Consider the following 20,163-nt stretch of genomic DNA (forward strand, 5'->3'; position numbering starts at 1 on the left):
AATACTAGGGTGGATAAAGAAAATGTGGTACATACGCACCATGGAACACTATGCAGCCATGAAAAAAAGATTGAGATAATGTCCTTTGCAGCAACATGGATGGGGCTGGAGACCATTACCTTTAGCAAACACAGAAAACCAAATACCGCATGTTCTCACTTATTAAGTGGGGGCTAAATAATGAGAACACAGGGACACAAAGAGGGGAACAACAGACATAGGGACCTCCTTAAGGGTGGAGGGTGGGAGGAGGGAGAGGATCAGAAGAAATACCCATCAGGTACTATTTTTAGTACCTGAGTAATGAAATAATCCATACACCAAACCCCTGTGACATGAATTTACCTATATAACAAACCTGCACATGTACCCACCCCCGAATCTAGAATAAAAGTTTAAAAATAATAACATTCTGAATTTTCATTTAAAATGGAGGCTAGATTAATTTAACCATAGAAATTTTTAGTCTTAAATTGTACTAGATGATCATGACTGATTTATCTAATTGCAGCTAAGCCTAGCTTTATTAGATATTTGCCATACCCAGGAAGGAAGTAGACTGTCTTGGTAAGATAGAGCTCCCAGAAAGGGAGCAGATCTTTAAATGTTTTGATTTCAACTTCATAAGTAGTGGGGAGAGACTTAGGTCTAAGAAACTGTTAAGGGAAAGTTAACTGGTGTATAAGGAGTATAACATGCAGGAGTGACAGTGTTGGCAAATTAAAGATCATAGTTAAATGCTTTTTTTTTTTTTCCTTTTTAAGAGGGTGTTGCTCTGTTGCCTAGGCTGGTGTGCAGTGGCATGATCTTAGCTCACTGCAGTCTCAAGCTTTTGAGCTAAAAAGATCCTTCCGCCTCCTCCTCCCGAGTAGCTAGGACTACAGGCTCACACCATCACATCTGGCTAATTTTTTTTTTTTCTCCTGAGACGGAGTCTCGCTCTGTCACCCAGGCTGGAGTGCAATGGCCCAGTCTTGGCTCACTGCAACCTCCACTTCCCAGGTTCAAGTGATTCTCCTGCCTCAGCCTCCCAAGTAGCTGGGATAGTAGGTGCCCGCTACCACAGCCTGCTAATTTTCATATTTTTCGTAAAGATAGGGTTTCACCATGTTAGCCAGGCTGGTCTCGAAATCTTACCTCAGGTGATCTGCCTGCCTCAGCCTCCCAAAGTGCTGGGATTAGGGCATGAACCATGCCTGGCCGTGTCTGGCTAATTTTTAAAACTTTTTTTTGGAGATGAGGTCTCAATATGTTGCCCAGGCTGGTCTTGGAACTTCTGCCGTCAAGTGATCCTCCTGCCTCAGGCGTGAGCCACCTTGTTCGGCCCATAGTTGTATTAAAGTAGTTAGCATATCATTTTACTGATTATATTTTAAAATGTTTCCAGTTAATAAAATCTGAGAGGTGTATGGCTAGATCATGTATTTTACAAATATTTTCTTTTTTTTTTTTTTAAGTTAATACAGTTTGCTTAAGCTCTGCAGAATGACCAAAGTAATAATGAAAACAAATTTTTGGATGATAATTACCCAATTATCATTATTTTTCCAGTGTTAATCATGAGATATTTTCTTATTCTCTAAATCATTAAAATATATTAGAAGATTTAACACTTCTATATAATGTTTAATTTCATTGTTAAAATAAAATAATTGCCAAAAAGCTAAAATCTAAAAGGTTAGGAAAGTCTGGAAAATGTTGGTGATTTCAACAAAGTAGGTTGCAAATGTTGGCAACAAGTAATTTAGACAAAAATTTTCTTAAAACATTGTAAATTTCCTTTGAGTTCAACTAATATGTGATACGTAATATGCCAGGTTTGGAGAATATAAAGATAAATGATATGACCCTTGTCCTCAAGGAATTTTTATTTTTCCGAATTAGAATTAACCTGTATTAGGTTAGACTCATAATTTTAAATATTTAGTAATTTGGACTGGGATACATCTTCCCTACAAAAGGCATATTTCTTGCTGAGAGCATGTGTGCTCGATAACTTGGTTGATAGACATGATTTGAAAGTTAAATGCACAATTTATTTACCGGAATCAGAACCAAGGATTTAAAAAAAATTTTATCTTTTTTTTTTTTTTTTTGAGACCAGGTTATAAGACTGGCTAATTTTTGTATTTTTGGTAGAGTTGGGGTTTCACCATGTTGCCGAGGCTTGTTTCGAACCCCTGAGCTCAAAAAATCCTCCTGCCTCAGCTTCCCGAGGTGCTGGAATTAAAAATATGAGCCACTATGCCCAGCCAACCAAAGATTTTTTGAGGTGTTGGAAAGCAAAGCATCTTGAGCACACAATGACAAAGAGATTACTTCAAGATGGATGATAGGGAAACCGTGAAATTTATTATTTCAGTCAATTTTTTGTACCACTCCTCTCCCAACTCTCATAACATTTTGAAGATGAGTGTTTGTCTTTTACTAGAAACCATGAGAAAATTAGAAGTGAATGGAATTTTGTTTACCTAACAAACATTTATTGAATGCCAGACACATAAAAATATGCGTAACACCTTCTTGTTCTAAAGGAATTGTCATTCTAAGAGAGCCTCTTTCCATGACTGCAGGAGACTTGACATACTTCCTCTCAGCAGAACCACATTACTTGTGATTATCAGGTTCATTATGTTCTCCAGCAGTTCTTGGCATTTGAACATGCTGGTTTCTGTAACTGAAATGTCCTATCACCCCCACCTCCCCAATGGTTACCTTTTTTTAACCCTTCATTATCAGCTAAAATATCACTTCCATCTGTAATTGCAGCACTTTAGGAGGTCAAGGCTGGCAGATACTTGAGGCCAGGAGTCTGAGACCAGCTGGGCAATATAGTGAGACCCTGCACCTTCCCACCAAAAAAAAAAAAAAAAAAAAGAAGCACACTTCCTTTGGTGGCATTGATTCTAAGACTTAGAAGGATTGATACCCATCTTTCTTATTTTTGCTTTTTTTTCCCTTAAATTTTACTTTTTCCTTTAAGCTCTGTTGGACTTGAATGCCCGTCTTTCAGATCTCATAGTATCATGGATTATATTTTTGTTAAAGCGCTTTTATTCTATTCTAATTGCTTTTTATTAAACCTATAATCTTGAGGACAAACTGTTGTTCTCGGATTCCTCATGTATAGCTCATTGCCTAGCATACAAGAGAATAAATCAATATTTCAATTGTGTAATGAATGGATGCATGACTGAAAGAAAGGATATAATGACTAATCTCATGGATGCACATACTGAAACGGAAATGTTTTGATTTGGTTTAACCTGGGAATCATTTCAAAATTATTACAGTTAATAAAATTATAACTGGCTACCAGTATGACATTTCAGCCTCAATAGTTTAAATACTGAATATTTATACCGGTCACAAACAAGCCAGAGGTAGCTGGTAGCTTACCGTTTCTTTCAAAAAAATTTCCAGCAAAAACTATTTTTATTTGTATTCCATTAACTCTCAGATCTTAAATACTACCTTTACTTTTCATCTCAAAAATATGGAGAAAAAATATATCAAATGAATAATTTTGTTTTAAAATAAATGGAAAAATTTTAAGATAGAAGATAATTTAGTTTTTTTTTAAACCAAGAATAGAAAATTCTATGGTATTATCGATTTTTCTGGACTTACTCATTTGTGAGTATAGCGTTATAGTTGTGAGTTCTGATCTATCCAGTGCGTTACTGTGAACTTGAGAAGTGTTTCTGCCAAATTGAAAGTTTATTTTATTTTATTGTTATTTTAATGTATTTGTTTGCAGTGGGGAGCAGGGTCTCATGTCACCCAGGCTGGAGTGCAGTGGCACAATCACGGCTCACCAAAGCCTTGACCTCCTGGGCTCAGGTGATGATACTTCCACCTCATCAGCCTCCTTAGTAGCTGGGACTGTAAGTGCCCGTCACCATGTCCAGCTAATTTTTGTATTCTTAGTAGAGATGGGGTTTCACCTTTTTGCCCAGGCTGGTCTTGAGCTCCTAAGGTCAAGCAGTCCACCTGCCTTAGTCTCCCAAAGTACTGGGATTACAGGAGTGAGTCACTGCCCCTGGCCTTTTTTTTTTTTTTTGAGACAGGATCTCACTCTGTCACCCAGAGTGGAGTGCAGTGGTGTGAACATGGCTCACTGCAGCCTCAACCTCCTAGGTTCAAGTAATCTTCCCACTTCAGCTCTCAGCTCCTGAGTAGCTGGGACTACAGACCTGTGCTGCCATGCTTGGCTAATTTTTAAACTTTTTGTAGAGATGGGAACTCACCATGTTTCTCATGCTAGTCTCAAACTCCTCTGCTCAAGTGATCCTCCTCAGCCTCCTGAAGTGCTGGGATAGCACGTATGAGCGCCTGCTGTTCAGCCTCTTCTAGGTTTTATCCCTGAAGGTTTATATTATGAATTGTTATGTTATAAATTGTCAAAAGAACGTTAACTTTTTAAGATGATGTTTATAAGCAACTGATCCTTCAGGTAGTATCCTTTGGGTACTATTTCTACCTTTATTGACCTTTTTGGTTGTACTGTTCTTAACATAGGTTTTTATATGTTTATTGCCAAATGGCTCTTTCCGTCTGTATTTTCAAGATATGTGCTCCAGCCAGTTAGTCTCAACCAAAAATTTTCTCCCAAATTCTGTAGGTTGCCTGTTCACTCTGATGATAGTTTATTTTGCTGCGTGGAAGCTCTTTAATTAGATCCCATTTGCCAATTTTGGCTTTTGTTGCCATTGCTTTTGGTGTTTTAGTCATGAAGTCTTTGCCCATGCCTGTGTCCTGAATGATATTGCCTAGGTTCTCTTCTAGGGTTTTTATGGTTTTAGGTCTTACATTTAAGTCTTTAATCCATCTTGAGTTAATTTTTGTATAAGGTGTAAGGAAGGGATCCAGTTTCTGCTTTCTACATATGGCTAGCCAGTTTTCCCAGCACCATTTATTAAATAGGGAATCCTTTCCCCATTTCTTGTTTTTGTCAGGTTTGTCAAAGATCAGATGGCTATAGATGTGTTATTTCTGAGGCCTGTGTTCTGTTCCATTGGTCTATATATCTGTTTTGGTACCAGTACCATGCTGTCTTGGTTACTGTAGCCTTGTAGTATAGTTTGAAATCAAGTAGCATGATGCCTCCAGCTTTGTTCTTTTTGTTTAGGATTGTCTTGGCTATGCGGACTCTTGGTTCCATATGAAATTTAAAGTAGTTTTATCTAATTCTGTGAAGAAAGTCAGTGGTAGCTTGATGGGGATAGCATTGAATCTATAAATTACCTTGGGTAGTATCGCCATTTTCATGATACTGATTCTTCCTATCCATGAACATGGAATGTTCTTCCATTTGTTTGTGTCCTATGAAGAGCTTTATGTAAAGATTATAGTAATAACATGCAAAATAAAACATTGTGCTGATTTTTCTTACTTCAGTATATTAATTTGTTTAACTACATGTTGTTTAACTTAAAAGTATAAGTATATAATTGTGTTTTTTCTTCCAAACAGACCATTCAATGTCCCAGCCTATTATGGTACAGAGAAGATCTGGACAGGGTTTTCATGGAAACAGTGAAGTAAATGCAATACTGTCTCCGCGATCAGAAAGTGGAGGCCTTGGTGTGAGCATGGTAGAATATGTATTAAGTTCTTCTCCTGCTGATAAATTGGATTCTCGATTTAGGAAGGGAAATTTTGTAAGTATTTTGAATAAAGAAATAATATTTGCTTGAGAGTTATTTGGTTACATTACTTTTATTTTTAATTCAATTTATTTTTCTGTGCCCTTCCTATAGCTAAGGGAAATTTTGTAACTATTATTGCTATTCTGCTTAGCCACTTGAAAAACGGGAAATGATAGAACCATTGGAAATATGTATGATCTGAACCATGTTACAAAAGTCAAATCATACTAATTTTAAAACATAATCTGCAAAATTAAAATTGCTTATTCCTGGTAGTGCTTGATCTGAAAGTAACTAAACAAAATCGTCTACGCATTAAAGAAAATTTTAATCTAGTTTGTGGTGTTAACTGCTTTTCCAGCACCGCTATAGTTAAGGTTGCCTTAGCCCTTCTGTTATAAATCACTAGTTTGTACTCAATTTTTTGGCCTTTGATAAATTAATTGACTACGAAATTAAATAAGATTCAATGCTTTTATTGTTTACATGCACTATAGTGTAGTGTTAGGTCACCTTATGGTGCCTTTTTTTTGTGTTCTATTAAATATTCAGAATCAAACAGATTCTTTTTCCTCAGGGCACTAGAGATGCTGAAACAGATGGACCTGAGAAAGGAGATCAAAAAGGCAAGGCTTCTCCATTTGAGGAGGACCAAAACAGAGATCTTAAACAAGGAGATGATGATGATTCTAAAATAAATGGCAGAGGTTTGCCAAATGGAATGGATGCCGATTGCAAAGATTTTAAGTAAGATTTTAACTTTCTCAAGAAGAAAAGCGTATCTTTTTAGGGATTATTACTGTTAGTTGATGTGACTGATTTAGACATTTTCATCATTTAGGTTTATTTCCTTTGAACTTTGTGTTAATCTGGACAAATTTTATTTTTTTACTATAAAGAAAATTTGTGATTATGAACCATTAAAAAAAAATCTTCAAACCAGCCTCTGAAACACTGCATTCTGTTGAAGGAGTAATGTTAGAAGCTGTGCTTACTTTTCTGGTAATATAATAGTCTAAATTTGAACTTTTTCCTCTCCGTTAAATTTTAGTGAACTGTAGGTTTACTCTGATTTTTTTTTTTTTTCCCCTCTTGGGAGTGCTTTTGAGCACCTTTCAATGGAGTTTTCTTCCTTCTGAGTATATATGCCCTGCCTCCCATTTAACTTTTAATCTTAAGAGGAGACAAAATTAGCTTAGGAGCAGTAATCTTTCTTACAATATATGAGTTTGTGCTGATACTTAAGATTATTCCTGCAAATAGCAAGTGGGGAACATATTAGAGACTTTTAAAAGTTAGCTTTAAGCTCATAATTTTTTACATTGTAGCCTTTTGTTGTCTTTTTATGGCAGTTAAATAAGTACTTTAGCCTTTGCTCTTAGATTAGACAGTATACATTTATCTACATATTAGGGAATTGTTTCTTTGTATTGATTTTCTGTAATATTTCAATAATTAGGTGCTTCGGAGCCTGTATCTGAAAATGAGTTGTTTCTTTGAGGTCTTATGACCGTGGAATCTTACATAAAATAGTATAAGGTATATGGTGGGTGGTATACTTTTACATTTATTGCCTTTAATTATCAAAAGCAACGTAACAATGCTTCTTAAAAACAGTGCCATTTCTATCTGTTCTGAGTGCAAAAAAGCATCCAAAACCAGTAAACCTCTTTTAACAAGAAATACACTTAATGCTATTCAGATTTAGAACTTTATTCTGAGTTTGTTCTTCACTATTACCTAACCTAAGTTTTAGTAAAGGAAATGCATGTAAAATTAAGTTGATGATAAACCCTTCAGAGTATACATTTATAATTGAAGTGTTAATACACCATTAACTATAGCAAGAAAATAGCACCACTGATAGCATTACTTTTTTTCCTAATGTCCTCTATTTTTGCTATATGTGAGTTACTTTGTGTGAGAGGTTATACTTCTCCCCTGAAATATGAATGTGGACTTTACATTTATTAGCATTCTAATTTTATTCCATTAAGTTTTTAGGTACCTGTCTTAAATTACTAATTATTTTAGATACAGTATTAGTTACTACTTGACAGTATTAAAATTATTAACACAATCAACAGCTGTGGTCATATGGTCACTATGCCAGCACATCATTAATTTCTACATTAACTGATATGTCATCAATATATATATACATTATTGGAATAGAACAGAAATGAGTAAAAGAACTATTGGACACTTACTTTTTTAAGAAAAATTGGCTGATTTTAAAGAAAATGCTTTTAGTTTTATCTTTTCATTCCATATGTTCCAAATGAAAAAAGAGCCTTTGGAATGTTCACGTACAGAATTAGGTGTGGCTGAAAGGGAAAGGAGTTTGAAATCTTCTGATTTTGCAAGGACAAAATGGTTGATGTTTAAATGAAGTGTAAGTTTGCTTACCTATCTACAGAGAACAATTCTTGTAATCTAGAAATTGCTTTGTAAACTACTCTATATGTTAGCAAATTTATTCCAATACAGACCACCTGAAGTTGGGAAGAGTTAGCTGTAGCAACTGGCATTAAAAGCCAGGTAGAACAGTTACTGCCATTTACTTAATGCACTCAAGTTTGAATAGCCTGTGAATGCATGGTTACTCTGAACAATAAACTCTTTCTTACAAAGGAAAGGGTCCTATATAAAACATTTATGTATAAGATAAGCTATAAATGAGGATTGATAATGGGTTAGAAATGTAAGTTTAGACCATGAAGATGTTAATAAGAAGAGAAGCCAGTGCTTAAAATTTAGTCCAGTGTTAATAAATTCCTTGTGAAAATTAAGGAGGCCGTATAGTAGTAAGGTCCTTTTTTTTTTTTTAATGTAGAAAGATCCTTTTCTTGCTGTGTATACTTAAGTTTTGATAAATGTCATACATTTCTCTGATGGTTTCACCTGAACTATTTGTATAATAAACATGGTCTTTGGAGGGCTTTCATAAATAGTTGCTTTTGTTCTTATTAGTTGGAATCAAAAGGTCATCTCTTAAGTCTCCTCAATAAGAAAACTGCAGCTTGAAAGATGACATGACTTGCTCAAAATCATATTTAAAAGACAAAGTCAGAAGTCAGCCATTTGACTCATCATGTACAGTACCCTCTTCCTGTTGCATCCCACATTTTGGCCCCTTAAATAATGAAGACCATTATGATCTCTTATGGCCAGATTTTTTTCTTAAGTACTATTAAGCAGGATGTTATGGCAAAAGTATGTGTTGGCAGGGCAGGACAGCAGTATGGTAAGTGGGTTTTGGTTTTCAGCTTTTTCATAATTTGCCACTTAATAACCTACTGTTAATACACTGTTCTTTGTGACTGTGACTTGAGACAGAGATTTCAGGTAATATAAGCTGGAGTTGCGATACTGGCCAGTTTTTGTAATCTGTAAAATTGCATTATGTCTTTATGTTATTCAGATTGAAGGGAGTAATCATTAATAATATTTTTAAATCCTCAAATCATGCCAGCTCTTAAGAGGAAAGTTATATTAAATAGAAAAAAATGTGATAAGGTGGCATAGTGACCCAGAATGCCTTATTCACTGTATTTTATGACCATTTGTTTTTCATGATTTTTCTATTTTCCCATTTCGCCATTTGACTTGTTACTTTTATTCATAATGCTTTTCTATTTTCTTTATGTAGTCGTACTCCTGGAAGTCGTCAAGCCTCTCCAACTGAAGTAGTTGAGCGCTTGGGCCCCAATACTAATCCCTCAGAAGGACTGGGGCCTCTTCCTAATCCTACAGCTAATAAACCACTTGTTGAAGAATTTTCAAATCCTGAAACTCAGAATCTGGATGCCATGGAACAAGTTGGTCTGGAATCCTTACAGTTTGACTATCCTGGTAATCAGGTACCAATGGACTCTTCAGGAGCTACTGTAGGCCTTTTTGACTACAATTCCCAGCAACAGGTAAAAGCATGCTCTTTCTTTAAGAAGGTCCTCTTAACTATATACTGGTTTAGCCTGAAGTGCTATGTGGCACTGAAAAGAGTGGTAGGGGTTTTTGAGTACTAAATGTTTTATTGATTAAAGTGTCCTTGTATTTAAGAAAGTCCTCCCAAAAAAAAAAAATGTTTAAAATGTTTTATTCAGATTTCTAATTAGAAATGAAAGATTTTGACACTAATCTTTGTGTTAAATATTTTCCCTAATAGCTCTTTCAGAGGACTAATGCACTAACAGTTCAGCAGTTAACTGCAGCTCAACAGCAGCAATATGCATTAGCAGCAGCTCAGCAGCCACATATAGGTGAGTCTTCATAAGTTCTCATTTTGACCAAAGTCTTGTTAAAATGTCTAGGATGTTTCACTTTTCATTTACTGATTGGTGAGGTTTTGTTACTTTTTGAAACATCTGAGATCAACAAGTAATAGATTGTATGACAAAGGTATTTATTAACTAGAGAATTGTTTCTGATTATTATTTGCATCACTGGTTAAATTAAATAAAAATCTGTAATTTGATAAAAGTTGTCATCACATAAGTTTTTCTCCAATGTGAAGTTGAGAAAGTCAGACACCTGGAAATTCAAATTTAGTTATTTGTGTCCATTATCAAGTCAGTATGTTCATTTAAATTTTTTCGTAAAATATTTTTTTCCATGAAGTTATTTGGTCTTTGACTTTTAATCTGCTAGAACTCAGGCTTGGTACATTATGTTGTCTGTACTGGGTCTCCCCACTACCTCCCACAATAATAATATGGGAATAGCTTCCCTCTACCCTTTACCCAGTTTCCCCTAATGGCTACACTTAAATAATTACAGTACAGTATCAAAAACAGTAATATGATATTGATGCAGTATGTATGTATAATTTTATTTTATCATGTGTAGATTTGTGTAACCATTTTTATGCCTGTCTGATTTTGGCTAAGCTTGTACGAAGACTATTAACATAAGAGTCTATGGACGGGGTTCTCTTTCCTTAACCTCGTATTGTTCTGTGTTAGTGCAATAAGGCTTCCTAAGCCCTAATTTTTATTTTTCAGTTTTTTTGTTTGTTTTGGAGACAGAGTCTCACTCTCACCCAGGCTGGAGTACAGTGGCATGATCTCGGCTCACTTCAGCCTCCGCCTTCTGGGTTCAAGAGATTCTCCTGCCTCAGCCTTCTGAGTAGCTGGGATCACAGGCGTCTGCCGCCACACTCGGCTAATTTTTGTATTTTAATAGAGACGGGGGTTTTACCATGTTGGCCAGGCTGGTCTCGAACTCCTGATCTCAGGTGATCAGCCCCCCTCGGCCTCCCAAAGTGCTGGGATTGCAGGTGTGAGCCACCGCGTCTGGCCTATTTTTTGTTTTCATCAAAAATTTCAGGCTGCACAGTGGCGCCATCCTGAAATCCCAGCACTTTGGGAGGCCAAGGCAGGTGGATCACCTGAGGTCAGGAGTTTGAGACCATCCTGGCCAACATGGTGAAACCCCGTCTCTACAAAAATACAAAAATTAGCCGGGCATAGCAGTGGGGGTCTGTAACCCCGTCTACTTGGGTGTCTGAGGCAGGAGAATCGCTTGAACTTGGGAGACAGAGGCTGCAGTGAAGCAAGATTGCACCACTGCTCTCCAGCCTGGGTGACAGAGAGAGACTCCACTCAAACAAACAAACAAAAAGTCCACATTTATAGGTGAGTGCCAATCGCAGCATGTACTCTGGCCTGTTTCTTTCTTCTTTTTGCCTCTCTTTCTTTTTTTCCCCACCCCCTTTATCCCTTGTTTGTCCTCGTATGTTAGAAATGTACTGCTACCTGTCTATTCATGGACAGCACAACGGTTTTTATTTCTTGAGGCTTTATGTTACAGTATTTGGCAGACCAATACATCTGTTACTCTTCTTTTTTGGAGTTTTAAGTTTTTGGTTCTTATTTGCTTTTTTGTATGAACTTCAAAATTAGCTTATCTACTTCCAGAAGATAGGATTAAATTTTGTAATTTACTTAGGGAAATAGGACATCTTTATGCCATCAAGCATCAGTTTTTTTTTTGTTGTTATTGTTTTTGTTGTTGTTTCTTTGACAAGGAGGTCTTGTTGTTTGACCCAGGCTGGAGTGCAGTGGTGCAGTCTTGGCTCACTGCAACTGCTGCCTCCCAGGCTCAAGTGATCCTCTCACCTCAGCCTCCCGAGTAGCTGGGACCACAGGTGCACGCCACCACACCTGGCTAATTTTTTGTAGAGACAGGGTTTCGCCATGTTGCCCAGGCTGGTCCTGAGCTCAAGTGATCCACCCACCTCAGCCTCCCAAAGTGCTGGGATTACAGGCGTGAGCCACCGTGCCCTGCTGACATCAAGTATTCTTGTCCGGGGTATGATGTGTCTTTATTTTTGTTCAAGTTTACTGTAGTGTCATTTGAGTGCTTTAAATTTTTTCTCGTATGGGTTTGCATATTTCATTCTAAGTTTATTTTATGTTTTGTTATTGTAAATGGCTTTCTTCCTGTCTTTCATTGTAGCTTTAAAGTGTTATCTATGTAAAATCGAGTACCATATATCAGATTTCATGAATGATATTTTAAAATAGTTGAATCATCTTCCCATTCTTGGAATAAAAAAGACTTGTATATAACAATTATTTCTTTTAACATACTCTTTCAATTTGCTAGTATTTCATTTAGGATTTTTACATCTATATAGTTAGGTGAAATTAGTCTCTGTGTATTTGCAGTTTTTTCATTTTTTTTAGTGTCAGCATTCTTGCTTCACAAAAATAATTTTAGACAGGTCTTTTTTTTTTTTTTTTTTTCGAAGACAAGGTCTTACTCTCTCACCCAGATTGGAGTGCAGTGGTAGGTACAGCCTCAGCTTCCCAGGCTGAAACAATCCTTTCATCTCAGCCTCCCAGGTAGCTTGGGACTATAGGTTCAAGCCACGATGCCCAGTGAAATTTTTGTAGAGACGGGGATTCACCCTATTGTCCAGGCTGGTCTCAAACTCCTGGGCTCAAGTAATCCACCTGACTCAGCCTCCCGAAGTGCTGGGATTATAGACATAAGCCACTGCACCCAGCCCAGCCATTTCTCTTTTTTTTAATGCCTTAGAGTATTTTAATAATATTGGACTTATGTAATCTTTAAAGATGTGGCAGAACTTTCGTGTGTGAGAAACCTAATATAAATAAATTTGAAAACCTAGAAAGCATAGTGTATCAAAATTGACCCCACATTTTAACTCAATTCGACAGATAAGCGTATTCGTTGTTGACAATCTTTTTTATCCACGTTTGCCTGGTCACCTCTTAGCTGGCCAATAGCTCATTTAGGAAAGGACTAGTTGATAGAAATATGTAAATGTACCATATAATTTGCAGTTATTTAGTAATCGCATTTTTAAAAATTAAAAATAGGTGAGATTAATTTGAATATTTTATTTAGCTCATATCCAAAATATTGCAAAATGTAATCAATATGGAACTTACTAATGAGAATTTTTGCATTCTTTTCTTTATATTGTTTTTGAAATATAGCTGATCTCAAGTCAGCTTTGAATATAGCTGATCTCAAACTAGTCGCATTTTAAATGCACAGTGACCGTATGTGGAAAATTTTTAGAGTGTGAGTTGACAAATGTCTTCTGTACAAAGGGCTATTGAATATTTAAAGCTTTGCATCCCATATGGGTTTGGTCATGACCACTCCACTGTGCTGGTAAAGCATGAAAATGGTCATTAGATGATGCATAAATATTGCTATGTTCCAGTAAAACTTTACTTATGGGTACTTCAAATAATTTTTGTGTGTTTGAATTTTATTTTTTTGAACCATTTAAAAATATTAAAACTATTCCTAGCTAGTTTATACAAAAATAGGTAAGACATACGCTTAACCCATGTACTTGGCCAGACAGAAATAATAGATAGGATAGAATGAAAACAAAAAGGCAGGGTTATGTAGTCGATTGGGGGGTTCCTAGAGTACAAGGAGTTGAGGGAGAATCCATAGTGGGGTAAATTGGGAATAAAGCCAGGTGACCTACAGATGGCTAGAAGGGGAATAAACAAACAAAAAGGGGCCTGTATAGTTCAGGCTTTGGGGGTTGAGTTATAGTAACCATGTAAGAGCTCCCCCAGCTACTAATAAAAGACTTGGTTTGGAGATTTGACCCTATAGTATGTAGTTTAGGCAATAATTCTGATACCGCATAATGAACAAGTGAGTGCAAGAGAAACTCTCATGTAAGATAATGTTTCAAACAAAAATGACAGTACAAACAAGAAGGATCAGCTAGAAAACATGTCACAGAGTTCTAAGATATGGAAGGGAACTTTAAAGTTGTGCAAAGAACGTAAGATTATATTCAGAACCTTAAGAGATAAAGGATGTGAGCCATCAGAAATTATCAGAAGTCTTAAAACAACAGATTGCTGTGAAAAGGAGCCATTTTGTGGTCTTCTAAGTAAGTCGTTGAAAAAGTAGTTCTAGGTGAGCTGCATAATTGGCTATCACCTACCACTAAATGAATTAGGAAATAAAACGTAGATGGTCGCCTAGAACACTGAAATTCCCTACAGTAATCAAGACATGGGAAATATGAAGGAGAAATGAACAGCTATGGAATGAGGGAGTAAATAAAAATGTACAAAGCATTTGTAAAGAAAACTATAAACTTTTCCAGAAGTCTTGAATAAATGGAGACACGTGATTTTTCTGGGCAAAACTCAGTATTATAAAAATGTCAGTTCTCCCTAAATTAATGTGTGTATTAAATACACTCTTGGTCAGAATCCCAGCAGGTTTTTTTTTTTCTCTTTTTTTAAAAAAAAAAAAAAAAAACTTGAAAGCTTGATTTTTGATGTTTGTCTCAGAAAAGTAAATGGTACTTTTCTGTTGCCCAGGCATGGAGTGCAGTGGCCTATGGCTAATCGCAGCCTCGACCTCCCAGGCTCAAGCAGTGCTCCTAGAAAAAAACAGAAAATTAATGGAAAACTAAAATTAAAGTGGAGGAGGAGGACTTGCTCAACCGTATTGTTTCAGAGCAGAAGCACTCACTGCCTGATGCAGTAGAAGCCAATGCTATGGCACCAGGTTTTTGAGAAAAGCTTTTTTTGTAGGTCAACCAACAAGGAGACAGGAGTCCAGCTCAAGTCTCTCTCCCTGTGCGTGCTGGCTTTAAGGGAGTAATTTTTATTAGAAAGACCTTAGGGGATGGATTTTGAGATTATTAAGTGATTGGTGGAAGAAAAGGGGAGGCCTGGAAAGTCCTCAGCATGCACAGCTATCTCTTCATGCCACCTGATGGGTCACATGTGCAAATTGCAGGAGAGTTAGTATGAAACGTAGTGGAAATATGGGCTGTGATGTCAGCAAGCTTGTTCTGCACACACTGCAGTCCATATTGGTTTTAACCGATTTCAGCCAGTTTTGTTATCTTATAAACAGAGAGTTTCTGCATTTCTTTCTGCAAATTCTTTCTTTTCATATCTGCCATCTTGCAAACTCAAGAATTTTCATTAGTCACTGCTTTCTTTAACTTTTTGGAGCACAGTTTCAGTTTTTTAAAACAATTATTATGACAATTAAAAGAGTGTGGTACTGGACTCAAAATATATGAGTAGGTCATTGAACAAGATTACTTTGAAATAGATCCGTGTGTGCATGCATGCTTGTTTAGGGTAGAGTGATGAGATGAATTTCAAATCAATGCCAAAAGAATGATTATTTGGAAAATAGCTTGGGGGGGAGTTATTGGGTCTCATTCCTAATGGATTGAAATTTTTAATGAGAAAAACAAAAGCACAAAAGATTTGATACATTTCCTTGTTGATAGCCAAACAACCATGAATTAAAACAAATTTAAAAAAAAATTTTTAATTTACCTATTAGGTTGGCGAGTCTTCAGAATGTTTGATAATGTCCTGTTTTGGCAGGAGTGTAAGTGGCACTCATGTTTTTGGAATCTAAATTGGTACAGTTTTCCTGGAGAATAATCTAGAAATATAGGTCAAGAATTTATATGACAAAAACAGAAAAGTCAGGTGTGTTGGCACCTGCCTTTATTCTCCGCTACTGGAGGTTGAGGCGGGAACATCAATTGAGCCGAGGAGGTCGAGACCAGCCTGAACTCTGCAACATAGTGAGACATTGTCTCTTAAAAAAGAGAATTTATATTTTCGTCCGTTGAAGTGAATTTTTATAAGGGTATAGTAATGTACAGACCTGTGTATCTAAAGAGAATAATGGCATTGTTTATTTATAGCAAAAGATTATGAACCATCTACATATATAAAAATAGTAGACTGATTATATCATGTTCCTTCTATACAGAAGACTACATATTATGTAGCCATTAAAAAGAATGAGTGGCTGGGCACAGTGGCTCACGCCTGTAATCCCAGCATTGTGGGGAGGTCAAGTTGGGTGGATTGCTTGAGCACAGGAGTTTGAGACCAGCCTAAGCAATAGGCAAAACCCTGTCTCTACAAAAATTAGCCAGGTATGGTAGTGCATACCTGTAGTCCCTGCTACTCAGGAGGCTGAGGTGGGAGGATCGCTTGAGCCTGGGAGGTGAAGGCTGAAATTAGCCATGATCATGCCACTGCACTCCAAGCCTGGGCAACAGAGCAAGACCTTGTCTCAAAAAAAAAAAGGACGAGCTAGGTATGTATCTGTAGACAGAGATTTGCGATTAATTGGTAGGTAAAAAAGTGTATTAAAGTACCATTATAGAGTACAAAATGTATGAGTATATATGCATTTAGAAGTACGTATACGTATCAGGAAAGGTTACATGAGGATTTTCACTTTCCGCTTTATGTCTCCCAGTATTTGAATTTTTAATAACAATCTTTATATCATAAAACTATATTAAATTAAACTTTTAGATTTTTTAGTGGTGTAAGTAGAACAGGAATCCTAATACATTGTTTTCTACTTTTGTGATAAAGGTAATCCATGATAGATGAAGCTGCAAACCAAAAGATAACCGAGACAGGTCTCAATCAGTTTAGAAAGTTTATTTTGCCAAGCTTAAGGACATGTCCATGTCGCAGCCTCAGGAAGTCCTGACAATATGTGCCCAAGGTGGTTGGGGCACAACTTAGTTTTATACATTTTAAGATTTGAGATACCAGTCAATATGCATAAGATGTACATTGGTTTGGTCCGGAAATATGGGACAACTGGAAGCTGGGAGGGGGCTACCAGCTTAATAATAAGAGACAAATAAGAGACAAATGATTGCATTCTTTTGAGTTTCTGATTAGTTTTTCACTGAATGCACAATTTACAGGAATAATCAGTTATGTGTTAGTCTGGCTTAGTGAAGAAATCAGATATGCTTTTTTCTCATGTGAGCAGAGGGATGACTTTGAGCTCTGCCTGTCCTTTGTCCATAAGGAATTTCCTTGCGGGCAAACTGAGAGGCAGATACGTAGCTTTTTTTTTTCTTTTTTTCTCTTTCAGTCTTTCTAGCTATCTTATTTAGGAATAGAATGGGAGGCAGGATTTGCCCAATGCAGTTCCCAGCTTAACTTTTCTTTTTGGCTTGGTGATTTTGGGGAGATTTATTTTCCTTTCACTAACCTGAGTGGAATCTTGTAACCTTTTTGACCTAGGGCATAGTTAAAAATAGGACTCAACAAATGGCTTTAAAATGAAAGGATTTTATTGAACTCATAGTTTAATTCATATTTTCTTCACAAAAAGTATAAACCAAAATAAAATTCTAAGGCCCCCAGCAACCATCTGAATGGACTTCTTCCTTGGCCACGGTGCTCTTAAAATTTAACTTGAGGCCAGGTGCTATGGCTCATGCCTGTAATCCCAGCACTTTGGGAGGCCGAGGCGGGCAGATCACCTGAGGTCGGGAGTTCACAACCAGCCTGACCAACATGGAGAAACCCCATCTCTACCAAAAATACAAAATTAGCCAGGCGTGGCAGCTCATGCCTGTAATCCCAGCTACTCGGGAGGCTGAGGCAAGAGAATCACTGGAACCCAGGAGGCGGAGGTTGCGGTGAGCCAAGATCGTGCTACTGCACTCCAACCTGGGCAACAAGAGTGAAACTCCGTCTCAAAAAAAAAAAAAAAAAAATTAACCTGAAAGACTGATTCAGGCTGTGATGGGAAGTGGGGGTTGGACGTGCTTCATTATACCTCTCCAGCATTAACATCAACGCAGACCTTAAGTCTGTTAAGGAACAGAGTCTATTCTCTCTGAAGCCTGCTATCTGGAGGATTCATCTGAATGATAAAACTTGTTTCCACAACCTCTTACCGCAACCCAAGCATTTCCTTTCTATTGATCCCAGGTCTTTAGATAAACTCAACCAATTTGTCAACCAGAAAATTTTAAAATGTACCTATGGCCCTTATATTTGGCTCAGAATAAATCTCTTCAAATAATTTACCAAGTTTGATGCTTTTCATAGATAAAAGCAGATTTCTTAAATGGCTGTGTTGTGCCTAGACATGAAATCAGTGTTGAGGCTTGTATTTTTTAAAATTAAATAGGCTGTAAAAAATGATTGTGTATAGGGAAAACTCTCTAAAACCGTGTTGTTATTTATTTAGGAGACAGAGTCTTACTCTGTTGCCCAGGCTGGACTGCACTGGTGTGATACTGGCTCACTGCAACCTCCACCTCCTGAGTTCAAGCAATTCTCATGCCTCAGCCTCCCGAGTAGCTGGGATTACAGGCATGTGCTACCACACCCAGCTAATTTTTATATTTTTAGCAGAGACAGGGGGTTTCACTGTGTTGGCCAGGCCGGTCTTGAACTCCTGGCCTCAAGTGATCCGCCTACATCGGCCTCCCAGAGTCCTGGGATCACAGGGTGAGCCACCATGCCTGGCCTAAAACCTTGTATTTCCTCACTCTCATGACATGACAACACAGACTACTTCTGTGACCAAATGTTTGGGCGGTTTTCTCCACACACCAAGCAGGAGACACCAGCTGGGTGTCCTCTAATTCAGTTCCAACACTGTCTACCCAGAGACAGTGTCAGATCCCAGAAGTTGAGGCCTCAGTCTCCAGGACTGCTTTCCACCCCCAACACACACTAGTCGCAAGTCTGGGCCTCCAGAACTTCTGACCGACTGGCTTCCAGTTGGAGTTCCCACAAGCCCCTCTTTGGGTTTGATTTCCTGGAATGCCTCATAGAACACTTACTTTTACTGGTTTATTAAGAAAGATGCTGTAAGGATACAGGTGTGCAGAGCTTCTGGGTAGGGTGAGGCATGGAGGAAGGGGTGCAGAGCTTCCATGCCCTCCCTGGGTGTGCCACCCTTCAGGAACCTGAATTTTGATTTTAAGGCCTAGTAAGATAATATTTTCCTTTTGAATGCTTTTCAAAAATATTACTATTATCATTATTTATTATTATTATTGTTATTATTATTATTTTGAGATGGAGTCTCGCCCTCTTGCTCAGGCTGGAGTGCAGTGGCGCGATCTCGGCTCACTCCAGCCTCAGTCTCCTGAGTAGCTGGGATTACCAGCGTCTGCCACCACTCCCAGCTAATTTTTTTGTATTTTTAGTAGAGACAGGGTTTCACCATGTTGGCCAGGCTGGTCTTGAACTCCTGACCTCAGGTGTTCCGCCCGCCTCGGCCTCCCAAAGTGCTGGGATTACAAGTATGAACCACCACGCCCGGCCTATTATTTCTTATTTATTTTTGAGACAGGGTCTCGTGAAGTAATTTTTTCCAGTAGCTATGGTTGAAAGATCTATACAGTGATTCCTCAACATTTGAGAGTTTCTTTTCTCTTTAATAAGTACTGCAAATGTATATTTTTAGGTCTTTTTCAGCCTTTACTAAATTCATATGGACATATGTTACACTCAGAAGTGAGTGTAACTGGCCTTTAAGCTCTTTCTTGTTTCCTTATTGACTGGAAGGTAAAGTCCAAACTACTTAGCATGAACCAGGAAGCTCTTCCTTGGTCTTCATGATGGTTATACCTCCAGTTTTATTTTATCTTACACTATACCTCATTCGTTTTACTCACCCCTTCCAAAGTTTATTAGACGTTCCTCCTCTCTATGCCCAGAGCACTTAATATGCTATATTCTATTTGCTAATATACCTGTTTTTCTCACCAGGGGGAGTGCTTTGTGAGGGCAAATTGTATATTCCTGCCTCACTGAATCCCTAGCTCATAATGTGACTTTATAAGATTGAGTGAAAAGCTACTATTTCCCAGTAGCAGTTCTGGCTGTCACATTTATTTTATGCCAGTCTTGTGCTAATACATACTGTGCAGTCATTTATTTTTGAGTTTATATTTTTATTTTTTATAACATACCTTTAGAGAGAGTACAGTTGTGTCTAATCGGTATTACATTTAATTCTCACAGCAATTCTGCAAAACAGCTGTTTCCTAAATGAAAACTAATTTAGAGTTAGCGGTACATGCCCAAGGTCACTTAGTAAAAATTTGAACCATTATGCACACTTTCCTCCCCACCCCCACACCACACCAGATGCAGAGTAGAAATGTTTTTATCTAATGAAAAAAATCATACTTTACATTGTCGTTTATTATTTCTCTCCTTTTAAAATATAG

At 37.3% G+C, this 20,163-nt stretch overlaps 1 protein-coding gene across 31 annotated transcripts in view; it reads left to right on the forward strand.

The window, feature by feature from the left end:
• Positions 1-20,163, forward strand: part of PUM2 (pumilio RNA binding family member 2) — a 104,891-nt gene that overhangs the window by 33,905 nt on the left and 50,823 nt on the right. For all 31 annotated transcript variants that reach the window (XM_063622778.1, XM_055254286.2, XM_063622773.1 and 28 more), the window contains 4 exons: positions 5,476-5,663; positions 6,229-6,398; positions 9,304-9,574; positions 9,820-9,913. In XM_063622778.1, the coding sequence (XP_063478848.1) occupies positions 5,476-5,663; positions 6,229-6,398; positions 9,304-9,574; positions 9,820-9,913 (723 nt within the window). The remainder of the gene's footprint in view (positions 1-5,475; positions 5,664-6,228; positions 6,399-9,303; positions 9,575-9,819; positions 9,914-20,163) is intronic.

Source organism: Symphalangus syndactylus, chromosome 18 (assembly GCF_028878055.3).
Source record: "Symphalangus syndactylus isolate Jambi chromosome 18, NHGRI_mSymSyn1-v2.1_pri, whole genome shotgun sequence".
Lineage (NCBI taxonomy): Eukaryota > Metazoa > Chordata > Mammalia > Primates > Hylobatidae > Symphalangus > Symphalangus syndactylus.